General features: G+C 40.9%; 1 protein-coding gene across 4 annotated transcripts in view; it reads right to left on the reverse strand.

Annotated features, from left to right (window-relative positions):
• The window catches only part of LOC149315959 (SLIT-ROBO Rho GTPase-activating protein 2), a 256991-nt gene extending 237984 nt beyond the window's left edge, over positions 1-19007 (reverse strand). For all 4 annotated transcript variants that reach the window (XM_089514493.1, XM_089514494.1, XM_089514492.1 and 1 more), the window contains exons 1-2: positions 18928-19007; positions 15652-16217 (exon numbers count right to left, since the gene is read on the reverse strand). In XM_089514493.1, coding sequence (XP_089370619.1) covers positions 15652-15718 — 67 coding nt within the window. In that variant the 5' untranslated portion in view covers positions 15719-16217; positions 18928-19007. The remainder of the gene's footprint in view (positions 1-15651; positions 16218-18927) is intronic.
• Positions 19008-19258: the final 251 nt, after the last annotated feature.

A 19258-nucleotide genomic window follows, 5' to 3' on the forward strand; every position in this document is an offset into this window, starting at 1 on the left:
AGACTGCAGAAATTAATCTTAATTCTGTTAAAGTGACCAATTCTACATCTATTAAAGCAAAGGTGCAAAGCTTAGTGATTGTACAAACATTCTGTGTGAAGAAGTTCAGCCTTCAATCTCCAGGATCCTCCAGGCAAGGAAAGATCTCAGACTGAGATCTGGAAATACTACTGACTTTCAGAAGACAAAGCCATCTGTGCCCAGATGTATCCATGGACTGACCCTATATGAGCAGACTCATACTGTGCAAGACATTTTCCTCTGCCAATTCTGTGTGAAGAATGTAAGCATATACATCCATCTTTGCATGAGGCAGCAGGGGATCCTTATGAGAATGCTTCTTCAGACTGATACTGGAGCACATCTTTACAAATCAGTCTGTCATGGATATTTTGAATAATAGTCAGCAGGGCTGAAATCACTCCATATTATCTCATTCACGCAGGGCAATCAGGGTCATCTGGCTTCAGAATACACACAAAAGCCAGTGACGTAGTCCTAGAGTGGGACTGGATGGAAAACAATGCAGCATTTGAGAACTCCAAATTATGTTGGTCTGTGTATTCACTTGCTTACAAGCACACTCTCCCTCCTCCTCCCCTACACAACCCACAACATGGATATACTCCACATGCATTTAGCCCTTTGGGTTTTGTTTAGTAGAGTAATACTAGTGTGAGTCCTGACTGAATGCTGGCAGTTGGAAAAGAGGTGATATGACATCTTACATAAAGTAACTTTAGCAGCACTGACTGTAACAAAGAAAGTTCCCTAAAAAAATGGAGGTGCCACATATATCACCTCAAGAGAGGTCTACTTTAATTCATGAAGTAAATGGAAACTCTAATGCCGGTCTGAAAAAACAAGACATTAATAGGGATTGCTGGCTGCTTAGCTCATGTATTTATGCACAATCCACAATCCATCTAGGAAGTTGTGGGGGGGATTGTTTTTGGTTTTGCCATTCATTTCAGATTGAGAGACGTTCTAAAGCCAAAAATGTTTAATTGTCCCCATAACTTTGATGAAAAATAACATATTTTTCTCTCTCTCCTGGCATGAACAGGTCAGGCTGGTCATGCATCTAACAACAAAGGTGAGGCTTGTCCGCATTACCTTGCTGTTCCTTCACACAAACACATGAGGGAAGCATGCAAACAAAGGGCTTACATCTCAGGGTTTTGAAGTAGAGTTCCACAGGAAAAAAGAGGGCAGGGTGAGGGATCTCATAGCAAAATCTGAGTACATAGGAGAATCTGAGTCTGTTGAGGATCCCACTGTTCTGGGTTTCTAGACTTACCCAAAAACCTCTATGCACATATCAGTTATTTTTATTTCAATTAGTAGATACTAAAGCCTCCATGTGAAGTCTAAATATCCTAAAGGCACGAGATCCTCTCTGATCTTGGAAGCTAAGCAGGATCACCCTGGTTAGTACATGAATAGGAGGCTGTCACCTAATACTAGGTACTGTAGGCTACATTTCAGAGGAAGAAACGGGCAAAACCACCCCTTACTATTCCTTACCTTTAAAAATCCTATGAAATTCACAGGGTCACTAGAAGTCAACAGGCAACTTGAAAGTGTGTGCATGCAATAAACCTAGTGTGATGTAGATGAAAAAAAACCCCACACACTGCCTATCAAATATTCACTGAGTTATCCATTATTCAGGTGGCACCAATTTCACAATCCTAGAATGTTCCCACTCTGTCTTTCCCAAGATGTTACATCATCCAGAAAGTAACACACACATTTATCAATAAATACAGAGCCCCAAAGAGCTGTGATTAAGCCTGGTTCAAGAACTTTCTAACTTGCATGTATCTACAAAAATTGCAAAGTGGACAATACTCAAGGAAACACTGAATAAGCACAGAATGCCATCTTTCCCCCATCCAACCATACCATAAAATGCACAACAAGTACATTTCTCTGCTCCCAACAACTTAGACACCCTGCTCTGGGAAACCTAGTGTTGTTGTTGTGTGCCTTCAAGTCATTTACAACTTATGGCAACCCAAGGTGAACCTATAATGAGTTTTTCTGGGGCTAAGAGTGTGAGACTCACTCAAGATCACCCAGTGGGTTTCCATGGCTGAGCAAGGAATCAAGACCTGATCTCCAGAGCCATAGTTCAACACTGCAACCACTACACCACATTGGCTCTATAAACCTAATATACAGTATCATATTCAAATGCCAATGTTTTGTCAGCACAAATCCAACATTTATAGGTAGCCTAAGCTAAAATTCTAACAGGCATTGAGTCACAGATTTGGCATTTAGCCTCCCTTCCACAGCTATAAGAAAAATGACTGGAAGCATGTGTGAGATAAAGCCCACAGCACAAAAGAAGAAGAAGAAGAAACCCCTGAAAACAAGTATTCATGCCCTTTAGAAATTTAATTCTATTGGGAAATGTGAGTGCACATTTCCATTCACAGCAGAGTTGGATTTCCATCCAAACATCTTTCCTATATCCTGTGGCCTTTGTAATGTTTTAATTGTCCTTTCCTTCATACAGTCAAAGAGCTTTTCCCCTCCCACTCCAGATGTACAGTATTTGGCTTTTTTAAAAAGTCTTTTGTTCATATTACAGCTTCTTCCTGCAGTCCTCTGCAGTCAGCCCTATTGAGACATAACATGGATAATAGCAGGCTGATTGCACAAAAGCAGACCCAAAAAATTACAGGAAGCACAATGAATTTGAAGGCTGACTGGGGAAACAGAACCCGTTTTTGTCAACTTAAGAATAACATTTGTGTAAAACAAAAATGAACATTTTTATTTCAAATGAAGATGGAGGAGGGACAAAAATCTGCATGTCAAAACCATTTGGTACTCAGAAGGAAGAAGGACTTACTCAACATAGAGGGGATCATAGAGAAATCAGTCTGTTAAAAGCATAGGATGACTTTACTTCCAAAAATAAAGGCCCCCAGCAATAAATCACTAGTTTCATGCTGGTCACATGAACTGGACAAAAACAAACAATGGAGAATAGATTTTACAACTGAATAAGATGGCACCTGATTTCTATTCAGTTAATCCATTACAGCTGACAACAGTTTAACTATAAATGTCCAACTAGAGGAAAACAACAGTAACTAAGCAAGCCAGCCAGAGGAGAAAATGAATCACTCAAAATGAATATCAAATCAAAACTATCACAAGATCATATTTCCCACCACAAATCTTGCAAAGCAAAACAGGCATGGATGGCCTCTGCTAGTCAGAATGTATCTGAATCCTACTCAATCATTTTTGCAGTTTACAGACATTGGTTTAACAGATTATCCCTGGGTTACTGACTCACATAGCTAATAAACAGCATCTTCCACTTTAGTCAACAGCAGTCTCTCAAGTGGACAGCTCAACTATGGTAACTTTGTATCTCTCCTTCCAAGATGTTAAAGTGAAAACCACTTGGAAAAAGAGAGATAGACACAAGAGGTCACAGGGCCCTACGATGTGCTGCTTTATAACACTCCAAACTGACACGTACGTCAAAATTCATGGGATGATGACTGAAGAAAGACATGCAATCACATTTAAACAACTTAAATATATCAATAAGCTTAGCACACATAGCAAATAAAGTAGGGCTGACTGTAATAAGCAAGAGTCATAAGAGTCAGTCTGTTTCTAGGAGATGAGAGCAAAACAGTTTTTCCAGCAGCTTCCACTTTTATCTTTTGATTACATCTACCCTCCAGGCATGAACATCCACAGAAGACAAGAGAACATCATAGCAGCTGTGGTCTCCCACAGAACATTTTTAAAAGACTGCACAACTTTACAGAACAGAAGCAAACCAAAGATTTGTGGTTGCTAGTGCCATGCAGTTCAAGATTTTCATTTAGCAGTTTGTTAAATGATCCTTGCCTTTGACCGAGGCCTCGATAGCTGTTCATTCCCCTCAGTTGCTGTTAACTTCTAAAATGCTTCACTTTACAATAGAAACACTAGGCAAGGCTGAGCAGAACAAAGACAATCAATCCAAACTAAATGTAAAGCTTGGAAGGGTTATTTTTGGACTACGTCTTCCAAAATCCCCCAGCAACCATAGCGACTGCCAGGGGCTGTAGAGCAAAAAAAGAGAAACTCTCCCCAAGCTCTGACAAAAATGTCATAAATGCATGTGTATGAATAAGTCCTTCTCATTAGAAAACCAATGTAAACCTAATTGAATTTGACCACTGCCAAATTTACAACACCAATCTATGCATGTCTGCTAATAGGTACATATGAGTCCCCACCCTGTTGTGAATCTTTGTTTTCATTGTTAAGCATCATTAAATTATCTGTAAGGTTTACAGATGTGCAAAGTCTTGGAATAAAAACACAAGGTTTGTTGATAATTTCTGACTCAAAGTCAATGGTCAAAGGAGCTAATTCCCAGTATTAAAATACTGGCTAGCTAAATTATGTAATGCCTTATTGTTATTTTCACACAAGCACATACTCCATAGAGATAAAATACCAAGTGGAGTAAAGTATATCTAATCTCCATTTTAGAAGTATCATGGATTTTCTAATTATGCTAGAAAAAACAAAAGTTATACTTCAAGTGTGGGAAGTGATCCCTGAATGCTAACTGGATTGACTGGGCTAATTTTAAAAGTACAAGGTACTTCAGCAGCTCTTCGGTAACAGATATAAGAGCATCTTTAAAGGCTTCATAACCATCAAACTCTACAATGAAAAAATTCTAGTGCAATATTATATTAACTTCTCTTTTAAAATAGGCAACATACACTTGAAATAAATTAACTCAGAACAAGAGCAGAAGGTAGGAGAAGGCTGATCTATGGCTTACCAATCCATTTATACAGGCTAATTGACTGACAATGAGGGAACAGACTTACACCAGCAAGTCTGCTGATGCCTAAGATGTGAAATATCAAGATGCTGTGCAGAGAACTTTTGAACATTTAAGAGAACCCAATTCTATACAGTTATACCTCTGATAATACTTAGTTTGAAGACATGGTATCCTGTACATAACAATGATGATAGGAAGACCTATGACTTGCTCAGCTATATATCTCTGCTAAGGAACTGCAGAATCATGTACATGATGCCTACATGGTAGTGATGCTGTTAAAAATCAGCCAATGAGCCAAAATCAAAAGCTTAAAAAAATGCTTATCCACCATTGTGCTGCAAGTTCACATCACTTGGACTAAACACTGGAGCAACACACAAAGTATAGCAAACCTGTCATTATCAGCAGGATAGCTATCCATGGTTTGGAGCTGGATTCACCCCATATAAATCAATGGCAGCATGTGTGTACCATTGTGTCAACACAGTTGCACGCTTGTTGCCATCCATAGACTTATATGGATTTGAGATCCCATGATACTTCCAAACCCACGCCAATATGTAGGGAACACTGTAATAGCAAGGATGCAATTTTAATTTATGACTGTACGTTCCTGTCTTTGTTCAACTTAAGAGGCACATCTTTGAGTGGGAGGAATAGATGCATGGGGAAACTAAAACACAATGACTGACATCCTGTTGGTTAATCTGAACTAAATTAGACCCATTCAATCAACTGTTGAATGACAAGTCAATATGTAGGTAAGTATAATTGATTCAATGGGTTAAGACTATACTAGAATTTAGGTTTCTGTTAACTGAGTTGATCATGCAAGTGCTAACATTTTTATTTCCCATTACATAAGTGTGCCAATGCTAGAGAAGTATTTTGTTTTATTCAGCTTTAATGTTTTGAACAAAATGAATATTGATTCACACACTCAGTGAGACACTAGCCATATAGCAATGTTTACTGAGGAGGGTAGGATTGAATGGTTTTAGAAAAAATTACTATGGCGGTTTACAACTAACCTTTTGGGGCGGCCTGTTCCCGCCCCTTTCCCTGCCGGATCGGGGCCTCAGCTGCCACAGCAGCAGCCTCTGAGGCCCCAATCTGCCGCTTTCCAGGCCGCGGGGAAGCAGCAAAAGGCCGCTTCCCCACGGCCTGGAAAGGGGTGTCCATGGGGCTTCATGCCCCAAGGACACCCAACAGTGGTGGAGACGAAGAGAAAGGGGCCACTTGGCCCCTTTCTCTTTTGTGACGCTGCCCACAAACCTGGAAGGAGCTCCATTTTGGAGCTCCTTCCGGCACCCTCGAACGGCACCAGGACGTCACTTCCGCGCTGCCATTTTGTACGTACTAGGATTAGGGCATCCAGAAAGGACGCCCTTTCCTAACCCTAGTACGTACCTAGTATGTACTTTTTGTGCGTCTGGAACGCGCCAATATCTTGTTCTTTGATAACAGAACTAATTTTACATTACAATTACAATAGTCACTTCCCACTGGGGCCACTCAAATTGGGAAAAATGAGGAAGCTCAAGCCTATATCAGTCAATAGGTGGCAACATATACACACCTGCATCAGTGCATCTGCCATTGGCTACTATGGGGTGAGACAGGAGCGCCAATCCACAGATGGCTAGCACAGCAAATTACAATTCTAGGCAGGGTATGATTTCTGATTTCAAGAGTAACATTCCCTCCTGTCATAAGACCATGTTCTGCCTAACAGCCAAGGAAGCATCTTCTTAGGAGGAGGATCCCTCTATAACAAGAGTAGACAAAGAGCAGTGCTCCAGGGGTTGTTGGATTCCAATCCCCAAAGATTTGAACTTTGCCTATCCTTCCTCTGTTTTGTCCGTGAAGATATATGTGGTAACACACACAGAAAAAGTCCTATGTGCCAAGATAACAGCTGTCCATTCAACTGCATTTGGGGGACTTTCCCCACCCCCAACTCATATTTACATACATATTTGCCATTCTAGCAGTCTAGCTGCTAAAATATAACATGTTATAGAACTGCTTTATCCAATTGTAACTTCTGAACAAGCTGCTCTCTTATTCTTATCTAAGCATACCACAGGCTACATTCTAATGTTGTAACATCATTACTCCACAACTTCACTCCCAAATAATTCTAATTCTTGTAAACAGAAGATCATTTTACATTTAGACTCTCAAAAGAATCCTGTGCTTTGCGCTCAGCCTATGCCAAATTACCGCATCTCATACAAAGCATTATTTAGTCTTATACGACATGATGCCCAGGCAGGATTTCAGGGTCACAAGCCCAGCAGTTATTAAAAGAAATGAAGCACACAGCTCTCTAATTTTGAGAAGAGGTTTTATTTAGCTCAAATTCTTTATGGGTGTGGGATTTCCTTTTGAAAATAAATGGGATTTCAAACCACAAAACTGCCTGTACTTAGGGCTGCCAACAATGTAGATTTACCAGCAAAATCACAAAAGGTGAAACATAAACAAGAATTGGGGTGCAGTCTAAGAATTATTTGCACTAGAAAAATCCTATTTACTTCAGTGAGACCACCTGTACAGTCAACTGATTTGCAATTGCTGGAAATTTGTTCTTTCCAGCAAATGCACATATTCAAGGATACCATATTTCAAATGATTAACAATAGTTAGCTTTCATGGCATTACATTTATGTGTATTTAATCACATGAGATTTGTTTTTGCTTTTTTGCTATACATTTTTCTTCATTGATGAAAAACTAGAAATGAAGTGTGTGGGTTTTTTGGTGTTTTTTTTTACCCAGCATGGAAGAAAACTGTTCAGTGTTTCAAGCTGAACATCTGGAAGCATTCTGTAAATATATAAAGTTTCAAAACTCTTTCTTTTTTATTTCCACCCAAGAGGTCCTCTCCTTTCACACTCAGATCCATTCAATGCTTTGAAACTGTGACTGAAACAATAAAACCATTTCCCCATAACTCCTCAATGCTTTGTGGCCTTAGAGGACAGATCTAGAAAGCTGGATGCACCAAATATATTAACCCCATTTGGGCATTACAGGAAAAAGGAGGCAACACAGCTACACTATGCCTGTCCCCACAAAGTCATATGGCTTTTCCCATAATCAGAAAATTAATCTCTGTAGCCTTATCTACACATGGATGCAACCCACGCAATTTAGATGTCTGATCCTCCAGAGTTCTCTAAATATGTGGGACGCCTACACAAGTATAGGAAGCTCTCCAGTACAAAATGCTACCCTCATTGCCAAAGAGGCCAGGAGGAGACAAAAATCTCATGGGCAATGGTCATGCCTGGGGAACTGTAGAGCTAAAAATTAACTTTTCTGTGTTTGGGTTAACACAAACCAGGATTTGTAAGCCCCTTCTAACCACAGTTGCCAGATGCGAGCTTGTGCTAACTGTAGTTATCAATAACACTGGTGCTGAAGAAACAAACCATGTTAACACCACAACCAAAATATGCAAGCTCATGGGGTGTTCTGAATGATGAGGAGGCAGTATTATACTTACACAAGCCTCTCCAATACATATGAACAAGCATGCAACCTTCACAGTCACCTTGTTTTTAAAGAAATTACTCTTGCACCAGGATACATAAGAAATGAGATGCAAGCATATTTTTTTTTTAGTTAGCATATGCAAAGCCTTGTTAAGGTTCCCCTACAGTAATAGTTTGAACATCAGAGAACGACTATGGATATTAGGGTTCAAATACTTGCTCATTCATAGAAATCCACTGGGTGACCTTGGCAATTCACACCGTTTCATTGTCAGAGGTCATATATACAACTTACTTTCAAATTATGGATTATTTTATCTTCCCCCTCCACCATTAATTTGGTCAATATTTTTCCCTTTTTCCTGTGTAGAAACCTTTGCCCTATCTTCACCTAGAAATAAAATTTAATTTAAATAATCCCTGCAGTAACTCACATGCAAATATTATTTATACATCTGATAGTCACACTTTAATACAAACACAATACTGCATTGGAATGGGTTGTGGAAGGAATGATTACAGAGTATCCTGTTCTTCTTCCTCTATTACAGTGTAGATGCACTGGCTTTAACACTTTTAGGCCAAAATGAGATTGATAGCATTAAATCAATTCCAAAAGCACAATCCAAAGTCATATGTATAAATCACGCTGTTAGTTATAAATTGGCTCTGTGGTATATAAGGAACACTGAGCAGTCTATTCAGGAAAAATGAGGAACCTCTGCTGTTGGAAGCTCCATATGGAAGTGATGGAAGCTCCCTTTCTAGCTGCAGATCCTGTAATCTTCACTGATAACATGGTAACATAGAAAACAAGCTTCTTTGGGAGGAAGGGAAAGAGAGTTTAAGAGAATTTCAGCTATTCAACATACTCCTGTGTCCAATTACACCATGTATTTTAATCAACGACTTTCAAGGCAACTTTATTGATGATGTGCTCTCTAGGGATGCACAGGTGACAGAGCTTCAAAGTAATCGGGCTTCACTAGATTTAGACTGATATGTAGATTTACACTTCTGTATTACATCATGGCAAAACAAAAAACAAAAAAACAGCAATTACAAATACACACAGATAAAACCCGAGGTTCCTCTAGAATTCTCATTCATCATCTGCAATGATGCTCATACAGTAGTCCATACCACTGATACTCCTTGTATCTACCGTTATCCAGCAGATACAAACCTTTGGCTTTTGGTAATTTGAATACCACAAGTCAGGCATTGGACAGATCACACAGTGAATTCTAAGTGATAAATGTAATGCTCCATTCCACAGTCTTGTTTCAAATATAGTTATTTCAAAGGAAACCACCAGAAGCTGAGGTCTCATTCAGTCTATGGTTGTGTATAACTTGAGATCTTTGTTATCTCCAACATATTATATGACACATGATATCTAAGACCTGTATCTAAGATTGTTTTCACTAAAAACAATGGGTTTTTTTCTTTCTTAAAAAAATTAAAAATGGAACATTAAAGTTATGGACTTTATGTGTTAACTTTGGACAGAAACAGAAGGCCCTGAAGGAGCAGTGTCACACCATCCCTTTGATTGCTGGGTTGGGGGCCCAACAAGCACACGCCACACCCCCAACATGGCGTTTTCCAGGCTCAAAAAGAAGCGGCACAAAGCCGCTTCTTTTTGAGCTGGGAAAAAGCCAGCTTTGCCACCATGGCAGAGGCTTTTCTGCGTTTCTGCGGCACAGCATGTGTAAACACCATGAAGCCAGCTCACATGTGGTCAGCTGTTTGGGTAGCCAGGGGCATGGGGAGGGGTGCTGTCTGAATGCCACACCCCACGCGGCCAGGAAGCCGGTGCTTACTGCCCATTTATTTTGGCCTATGTTTACAAAATTTGATAATAATGAACTAAGACCAAGAATGTCCCTTCACTGGTGAATTCATCCATCCAGTGAACAGTCAAAAACCCTAGCACCTTAAAAACTTAAACTGGTGATGACTGAGTTCCAAAGCGACATTATTAAGAAAAGTAGCTGTGAGCATCTGCAGAATACTTTGTCCCCATTACTGAATAACTGCAAGGAGCAGTTGGTGGATGTACATTGGTGGATGTAGGCTTGATCTGTGTTAACTGGCAATGAAAGCATTGCCTGGAAGGAATCGATGAGAGCAGAATCCTCCTCTCCGTTCTGTCTTAGTTTTGTTGCTTTCTCCTCCCACTTTCTAGAAAATCTGGCCACCTCCTACACTTTCAAATGTACGAACTGTGTTATTCCAAACTGCTACATGGTTGTGATGAGTTTAGTAACTTCATTATATCAGTGGGGAAGCAATAACAAGCAAGGTGTTCACCTAGAAGAAAATAGCAAGTTCTTGTCTTCAAAGAGGTCATAATAGTTTTTTTAAAAAATCAAAAAGACAATAAAATAACAATTATGCAAGCCATTCAGTTTCAAGCAGTCACTGCAATTGTTTATTCCAAGCAGAAAAGTAGTTTATGTTAACAACTCTATGAAAGTAGAAAGACAAGAAAAAACTAATTTCTGGTATGACTGTACTTCTGAGAACATTCACTATTAAGGAGTGCCACTGAAAGTCAGCCATATTTAAGAATGAGTAGGGTTAGTATGACACCCATTTAAAAGAAAACAGTATTATACCAATTTCAAAATATATCCACAAAGAAGAGGGCCATTTCATTCCTCGTCTTAAGACATGGAACCCTGAGTAATTAAGATCTTGTTAATCAAAAGCATTCTTCTCATAAAGTAACCCCAAATTAATCCACCATAAAACCAAGCTACAAAAACATCATACTATTCAATCACTGCCTTATATGACTGACTATTCATCCAACTAGATTGTATTTGTCTAGTACCAATAAAGATTTTAAGGACAGCACTAATCTCAACATCATGGAAATGGACTGTGCTTTACACAACTCCTTCTCTTACCCTTTTTCTTCCCAGAAACCCATCAAACACAATACCCAGAGTACCTCCTGAGGGTCCCACAAACTTCTGGTGCAGGTATGGGAAGGTATGGGAAGAATATGGTGGGTTGCAGGGGAATTCTTTCTGCTATTCCAGTGATGAAAGGCAGACACTACTAAAAAGCAGTGTAATGTGTTAAAGATGGCAAGTCTTAGCAGAAGAAATTCCAACTGATGGACACTTCTTTGAGTGGAAAGAACATAGACTGTGTTGTGACTCAAGAGTATTGCAGAAAGGGAGAAAAATGTCATGCAACCACAGTACATGGTGAGAAAAAACCTAGTATTGTATCTACGTTCAAGTATCTAGACACGAGCAGTTATCAAACAGTCAGATGTTACTTACAAGACGAAGTAAGAGTACAGCCCTATGTGATTCTAAAAGTGACATTCTGGGTTCCCAGCCCCAAGAGACATCATGACTTATGTTATGCAACAGTCACAAAAGTCACACTCACTGTTACAATGTCCTGCTTGTGGGCTTTTTATAGCCACTTGGTCCACCACTGTGGGAAGAAAATGATAGACCAGAGGGGCCTTTGACTTATTCCAGCACAGATCTTTTTATGTCCTTTTATTATGACTTATCATTCTATGAAGTAGGAAGGAGCTGCAGAAGTCATTCACTATTCTTGCTATGGACAGACTCAATTTCATCTACGCTAAACCCAGAAAAGGGCCGTCAGTGGGGTGGCCCTGTATAACAAACTGGGGACAAAGACAGAAAGATCTCTCTTCTTGCCTTTCAAACTATGTCACTTTATAAGTTTCTTTATAGATCCAGGCACAGGCTACAGCTACAGCCATGTTGAAGATACTGCTACCAGACACTTTTTCAACAGGATAACATCATTTATAGGCAAGAAGGATTTATCTATGGTGCTTTACAGACTGCCCAAAAAGGATGGTCTGCCGGCGCCGTCATTTGCTGCACGGAGGAGCCCCAGCGGCCAAATTGCACGGCTCCTTCACACAGCAAAAGCCGCAAAAAGCGGTTTCTTTCTGCAGCGCAGAAATGGTGTCGTGAAGCGCCAATGGTGCACTCACAGCATCATTTCCGCCGTGCGACGTGTGGATGCTAGGCGTCCGCGACATCAAAATGGCAGCACCCATTTAGAATGGGCGCCGCCATTTTGTACGCACCGAGCGCGTACTAGGGTTAGGGGCGTCCGGAAAGGACGCCCCTTTCTAACCCTAGTACGTGTGTGGCACGTACTTTTTGCCCGTCTGTAACGGGCCTATATAAGGTTTTTAAGCATGGGACCATGCACCGCTGGGGTCCATGGCTGGGCTTCAAAGGGCCCATAATCAGGCACTCTAAAAATGATTCCCCAATCCCCCCACTCCAATTTCCTTCCTATTCTGTCATTTTTAACTATAATTTATTTAGAGATGGGTTCCATAGCTTTCATCAGACACTGAAAGACATCTATGACCCAAAAGGGTAAGAACCATTAATTTATGCTATACTTTAAACAGACTTATTTGTTGGCTGTGCTATTCAAATCCACATGTTTGATCACTGGATTACCAAACTAAATGTGCCAAACAGCACATTAAAGTTCTGGTCCCAGCCTGTCAACTATTTAAAAAGGTAAAGACAACTGTGTGATTATGTGGCCAACATGACTGCACAGGACACTGTTACCTTCCCACTTATTTATCTACTTGCCCTTTTACATGCTTTCCAACTGCTAGGTTGGCAGAAGCTGAGACTAGTGATGGGAACTCACTCTACCACAGAATACTTACTTCCCAAAACTATATTTTAGATTTCTCCATTTTATTTTATTCGTCTGAAATGCACAGAAGCTAATCAAAAACCTCTACTTCAATAGTTAGACTTAGATTGACTTCCTGACCATTTTCATAAACATTTGGGAGTGGTTGGCAAACTTGTGCTTTAGGGGAGGATTATCATTTTGGGTCCATTCTTCTTGGAAGTTGATGTCAAACAAATTTTAAAGGACTGTAGGTACTACTGTCAAATATTTGTGTCACTAAAATAACATGAGAAATCTACATCAGCTCCAGCTACACTGGATAAACTGAAGCACAAAGAATATGACAAAACATTCAGAATATCCACTGTAAAGTAGTGCAATTTCTAGGATCCTGTTGCATTTCAATTGTATCATTGTTTTCTTGTCCACAGGTCTAACAGGAGTTAAAAGACAAATAGAAATAATAAAAGTATATAGTCAAGAGTGGCTGGATAGATATTGCAATGACTGACCCAGATGTGTCTATTCTATATCAACCTGATGATCATCAGTAACTCCATTTTTTTCACTCAAACAAAGATTTGTATTTAACTTCTTCCTAAATCACTTTGGATGACCAGGAATTCCATGTATGTAGGGAAAAAGTTGGGATGGTTCATACATTCCTCCTCCACAGTATAAACAAAGAAAATAATATGTCTGTGGTAAAAGGAGTGTCTTATATTAGCATACTAAAAGGCTAGTAATTTACATTTTTATATTGTCTGTGACAGAATGGAACTTTTCCTGTTCTGCAGCCACCATGGAAGCTCAGGATACCAACACTTTAGCAGAAACATTTGTTTAAAAAAAACTGAACATTAATACAGTACATGGAAAGATTTTATTTGCTAATTTTGTGCCTAAATATTTAGTCTACAAAAGAGAGCTGTGCTGTAATGAACAATGGCATCCAAGAAAGTGGCTCCAAGTTGGACACTGCTTTCTTTCTAGAGTTGCCATCCAATTTCCACGTTCCAGGTAGAATAAGACCAAAATTCCGATGCTGAAACTAGCTTATTGTATTTTCCTTTCTCACCTTAAGTCCCTTCCCTAGGCACACATTTCCATGCAGAATGGAGGCTACAACATAACACTTCAGCAGACCTTGTGAAGAGAGCAAATGTCTTTTGCATTGTTTTAACAAACTAAAGGAGCGAACCCTACCTTGCTGTATCCTGAAACAAAGGAAATTCAATTCTCTTACACATATACTTTTGAACACTGCATTTTTAAGACCACCTACCCTTCTAGCCTAGACAGCAATGATTCCCTAGATGGAGACTATTATCAGTACCTCATATTAGCCACTGTAATTTCAAATCCTTAGTTGCTAACTTGCCAAGCAAAAGATTACATTAACATGAAAAGACGAATAAACAAGGAGGAATGGAAGACAAAAATGCTTTAACTGGCTACTACCTCTAACGCAGGAAACTCAAAACACTTTTTCAAAAGCTATTATGATCTAACCTTCAAGTCATTTTTAAAGAAAAGAGAAAGAGCATGCCTTGCTTCTCCTGACTAATACATAAAGTTGAACTGTAGTCACATCAATGATCTATCTCATAACATACCAAGAGACCCATACATTCAGATTTACTTAAATGGGATCATGTGCTACTACAGTACATGTAGCTCACAACTAAAACCCATTTCTTGCAAAGGCAAAACCAGTCTCTGATGTACCCTCACACACACTTGAACACACAAAGCATCCAAGCACTTCTAATTCAAACGACTGCTTCCAGGTTTCACAATCAAGAAGTATTTTGCTAGGCTACACATGTGCAAAAACAAGGTCCTACAATGCATGCATGTATGAAGTCAAGAAAAAACTCTGCAGACACAAAAGAGTTAGGCAAATGCCTCTTTACTGTGACACCCAAGACATGTGATGGTGTGGAGCCAAGCCCACTTGCCTTAATGTCACCAAGATATTGTTGCACAGAGCATGTCTATCTAGTTGTTGTCGTTCCAAACAGAACACAGCCTTTAATGGACATCTTGCCAGAGAGGGAGGGCACAGAATACCTGAAACACTTTAGTATTACATATATCCTGTTTAAATTGAATGGTGGGGCAGCCAGCTGCCAGGGGTGTGAAACATACACACATAGAAGGCGTTTATAAAGTGAAAGCCTTTTGGTGCATACAGCTGCAAAAAAACCCTATAAGCTGAAACCCACAATACTGCCAAGCAACAAAGCTTCTTAAGCTAATACATACATTTCCCAGGGGAGGGACCCATTTCTCATATAAATTTAATTAACTGTATGCCACATTTTTAAATTTTAAAAAATCAAGTTGTAAGGGTATTTTTTGCACACAATCAGGGTGCCATAAAACCGAGGAAATGGGAAAATACAGTAGTATTTCAAGAACCCACCCCAGGAAGCCACAATCACTGTCAATCTCTTCTAACACTGTACTATTGAAAAGCACAGCAAATTCCTGGCGATCTGCAAATGCTTTCCCCTTCCACACCCAAGCATGTAGCATGAGTGTCTGCATTGGCAAGTTAAGACTGATAGACACAGAGAAATGTATGTTATGTTCATGACTTTTTTAAAAAAACAACAACAAAACAAACCTTACCTTTGACTTGAGTGTCATATTCAGCTATGATTTCCTTATCCTTTTTGAATTTAGCTGGCGACGTCATGTTTTCCTTCCCCTCCAAAATGGATTATCCTCAGAACAAATCCTCCAGAATACAACAAATAAATGCAATTTATGTTCCTTCCCCAAAAAACTGGATCACTTGCTGGGGCTCGCCTTCCCTCGGCAGCAATCAGTCCATGGAGGGAGGGTGTGAGATGGTGTGTGTATGAGCAGCAGCAACATGCAGATGTGAAGAGCTCAGTGGACAGAAAAGGCAGCAGTTTGGATTCCCTGCACCAAAACCCTTAGCAGCAGTGGTGGCGGCAGTGGCAGCAGTAGCAGCATCAGACTAGAAAGAATCTGCAGCCCCCAAAGGCTTTTCCTGATTGCTAACATTAATAGCACAGCCAGGGAGTGGAAGTCCTTCTGCGCAACAACATGTTGTGTGCAGGTTTCACTTGCTGCGGCCTTTTTTAAAATAGCGTCAGAGATGATGCAAATTAAATCCCAAATGACAGAATAGATGAAAGCTCCAAAGTCACTTTCTTCCGTGCAAGTGCCTGCAAATTGAAATATGTATTTGACTGTCAATGTGTTACAAAGGCATTTAAAAATGCGGCTAAAAGACAGTATACCATATAAATGGCAAGCTATTTAAACTACAGCATCATTTAAAAAAAACCAAGCATCAATACAGAATTGAAGAAATGATACCATGCCTACAATATAAATAGATTGGGGGGGGGGGGGGGGTTGGTGAGTGGAAATATCATCAGGGCAAACCAAAACTGGGAAAATGAGGAGACAGAGGGACAAAGGAACGCTTCACCTGGAAGGGGGGGAAAGCAATTTATTTAAACTATGCAGGAAGGAAAACAACTACAGATAAAGCAACATGATATGCTAAAAGGAGAAGTCAGACTCAAATCCTCAAATTACTTGAGCTACAGGGGCTCACAAATGAATCCACAAGCCATTGTATAAACAAGACTAATCCTTTTGGTGTAGCTAAAGCTGGAGCCCTTGGTTCAGCCAACAGAGCAGATTTAGGTATTTTTATGATGTATTATTGTTAAATTTACAGAGGTTTGGACTCCATCATAATGAGAAAGCAAAGTGCAGGGTGGGGGGAGACATGTACCTGCTGTAGACATCAAAGCCCATTTGGAGCCAGGGAAAATGCAACTCAGTATGTGCAGGACAGATGCAAGTCTCTCAGCAGGGGAGAAGGTGGAGCACAACTTTGTATCCCCTTTTTGGATTACAAACTACTGTTGGTGACAAATGTTTAAAAAAAAAGGGGGGGGGCTGGGAGAAACAAGAAACCTGGACTGACATCCAAAGGCAAACACAATGCGGCCAACAGAAACAGGAAATGGTAAAGGCTAACAAAGTCAGGCCTGAAGATAAAAACACACATGCACATATACAAAGAAAACATGTAGCACTCACTAAAGTACCTGAATGACATTTTTGGCTAAGACCAGCACAATCCTATTGACCAGCCATGAAGCGACCCTGAAAACATATTTAAAGCCCTCCCTAGAAAGATAGAGAGGAATAACTTTTGCTAATGGTCCAAAACACACTGCAGAAACAATCCAGTTTGAGACCGCTTTAACTGTCCTGGCCCAATGCTAGGGAAACCTGGGAATTGTAGTTTATTGTGGCACCAGAGCTCTCTGACCGAGAAGGCTAGATGTCTCATGAAAGTACAGGTCCCAGAATTCCCTAGCATTATAGTTAAAGCGGTCTCAAACTGGATTATTTCTGCAGTGTGTCTTGGACCATAAAGACTGAGCTATAGGGAATTTAAAGCCCAGCCTAGTCTTTCCTTCTGGCTGCAGGAAGAGGATGTTAAATAAGGAAGTGTATTAGCCTTGGAATAGTGTGCATGGCCTGCGGGAGAGAGAGGGGGGGAGAGGGGGTGCAGTGTTGTCTGGCAAGCAAAGACCACGCAAGGAGCCAAAGTTTTGCCAGCTATGCACAAATGGGAGAAGGAATCACGCCACAGGAAGTAATAAGGCATTGCTCATCAAGCAATATCACGGGCTGCAAGCTGCATTTTGAAAGGGAGGGGAAATGGGCAGCAGTTGGTGGGGGATCAAGAAAGAAGGAAAGGCCTCAAACACACTGCAGAAACAATCCAGTTTGAGGCCCAATGCTTGGGAATTCTGAGATCTATAGTTTTATGAGACATACAGCCTTCTCTGTCGGAGATCTCTGGTGCCACAATCAACTGCAGTTCCCAGGTTCCCCTAGCACTGAGCCAGGGCACTTAAAGCCATCTCAAACTGGATTGTTTCTGCAGTGCGTTTTGGACCTAAGTCTGTTTTCTCTCTGTGTGTGTCTTCAAGTCCCCGACTTCGGTGACCCTATGATTGGGTTTTCTTAGGCAAGGGATACTCAGAGGTGGTTTTGCCAACCCCTTCCTCTGAAATACAGCCTACAGCGCCTGGTATTCAATGACGGTCTCCCATTCAAGCACCAGCCAGGGCTGACTCTGCTTAGCCTCCATGACCTGGTGTTTTGGAGGGCATTTGTCTTCCAAACTTGATTTTTACCCAGTGCCATGTCATCTGGTCTTTACCGCTTGCTGTCTTTACCAATAACTTCTTGTTGTTGTTGTCGTGTGTCTTCAAGTCATTTCCAACTTCTGGTGACACTAAGGTGAAGCTAACGTGGGGTTTTCTGTGCAAGGCCTGCCCTGCCATCCTGAGGCTGAGAGAGCGTGGCCTGTCCAGGCTCCCCAGTGGGTTTCACATGGCAGAGCCAGCATTCAAACCTTGCTCTACAGAGTCGTAGTCCAAGGCAATGGCAAACCCCAATGAAGGAAACATGCCAAGAAAACCCCGTAAGTCCAGGGTGACCAGACGTCCTCCTTTTCCAGGACATGTCCTACATTCCATTGCCTTCTGTCCAGGAGGAATTCCAAAATGTCCTCCATTTTGAGCAGCACTAAGAGGCATGAGTTTACATTTATATGAGTGCTTCTAAGCTGTTATTTGGTCATGTCCTCCATTTTGAGTATACCTGAGGCATGAGTTTACAGTTACATGAGTGTTTCTAAGCTTTTATTTAATCACATACTCCATTTTTCTTGTCCTCCATTTTGAGCATGCCTCAGAGGCATGAGTCTACATTCACATGAGTGCTCTCAAGCTCCAGCAGCCACGACTCCGTGCTATGGAATTCTGGGAATGGTACTTTGTTCGTGGCACCAGAGCGGAGCACGATTGTAAATCCCTCCCTCCCGGACGGAACTCTTACCTCCAGCGCCGCTCGACCGCCCTCCTAGCCGCCTTCTTCGGACTGTTCCCGCGGAACGTTTCCACCTCACCCCGACTTCGGACGCCCCGCCCCTTTTACCAAGGCGGACCAATCAGAAGCGAAGGTTCGGAAGACGGCCACCCGCTCCGACCAATAAACCCTCTTCGTTCTGCTACCGATCCGGCCTCCGTCCCGCCACTTTTCTTACTGGCGCCGCCCATCCGTGAGAGAAGCGCACCAATCAGGGCGCGGTGGGCGGTGTCCGGAAAAAAGGGGGCGGGGTATGCAAATGAAAAGAAAAAGAAGGTCTTAGTGTGGTTAATATGGAGAA

Source organism: Sceloporus occidentalis, unplaced genomic scaffold, assembly GCF_023333645.1.
Source record: "Sceloporus occidentalis isolate IW3139 unplaced genomic scaffold, rSceOcc1.0.p SCAF_3, whole genome shotgun sequence".
Taxonomy (NCBI): Eukaryota; Metazoa; Chordata; class Lepidosauria; order Squamata; family Phrynosomatidae; genus Sceloporus; species Sceloporus occidentalis.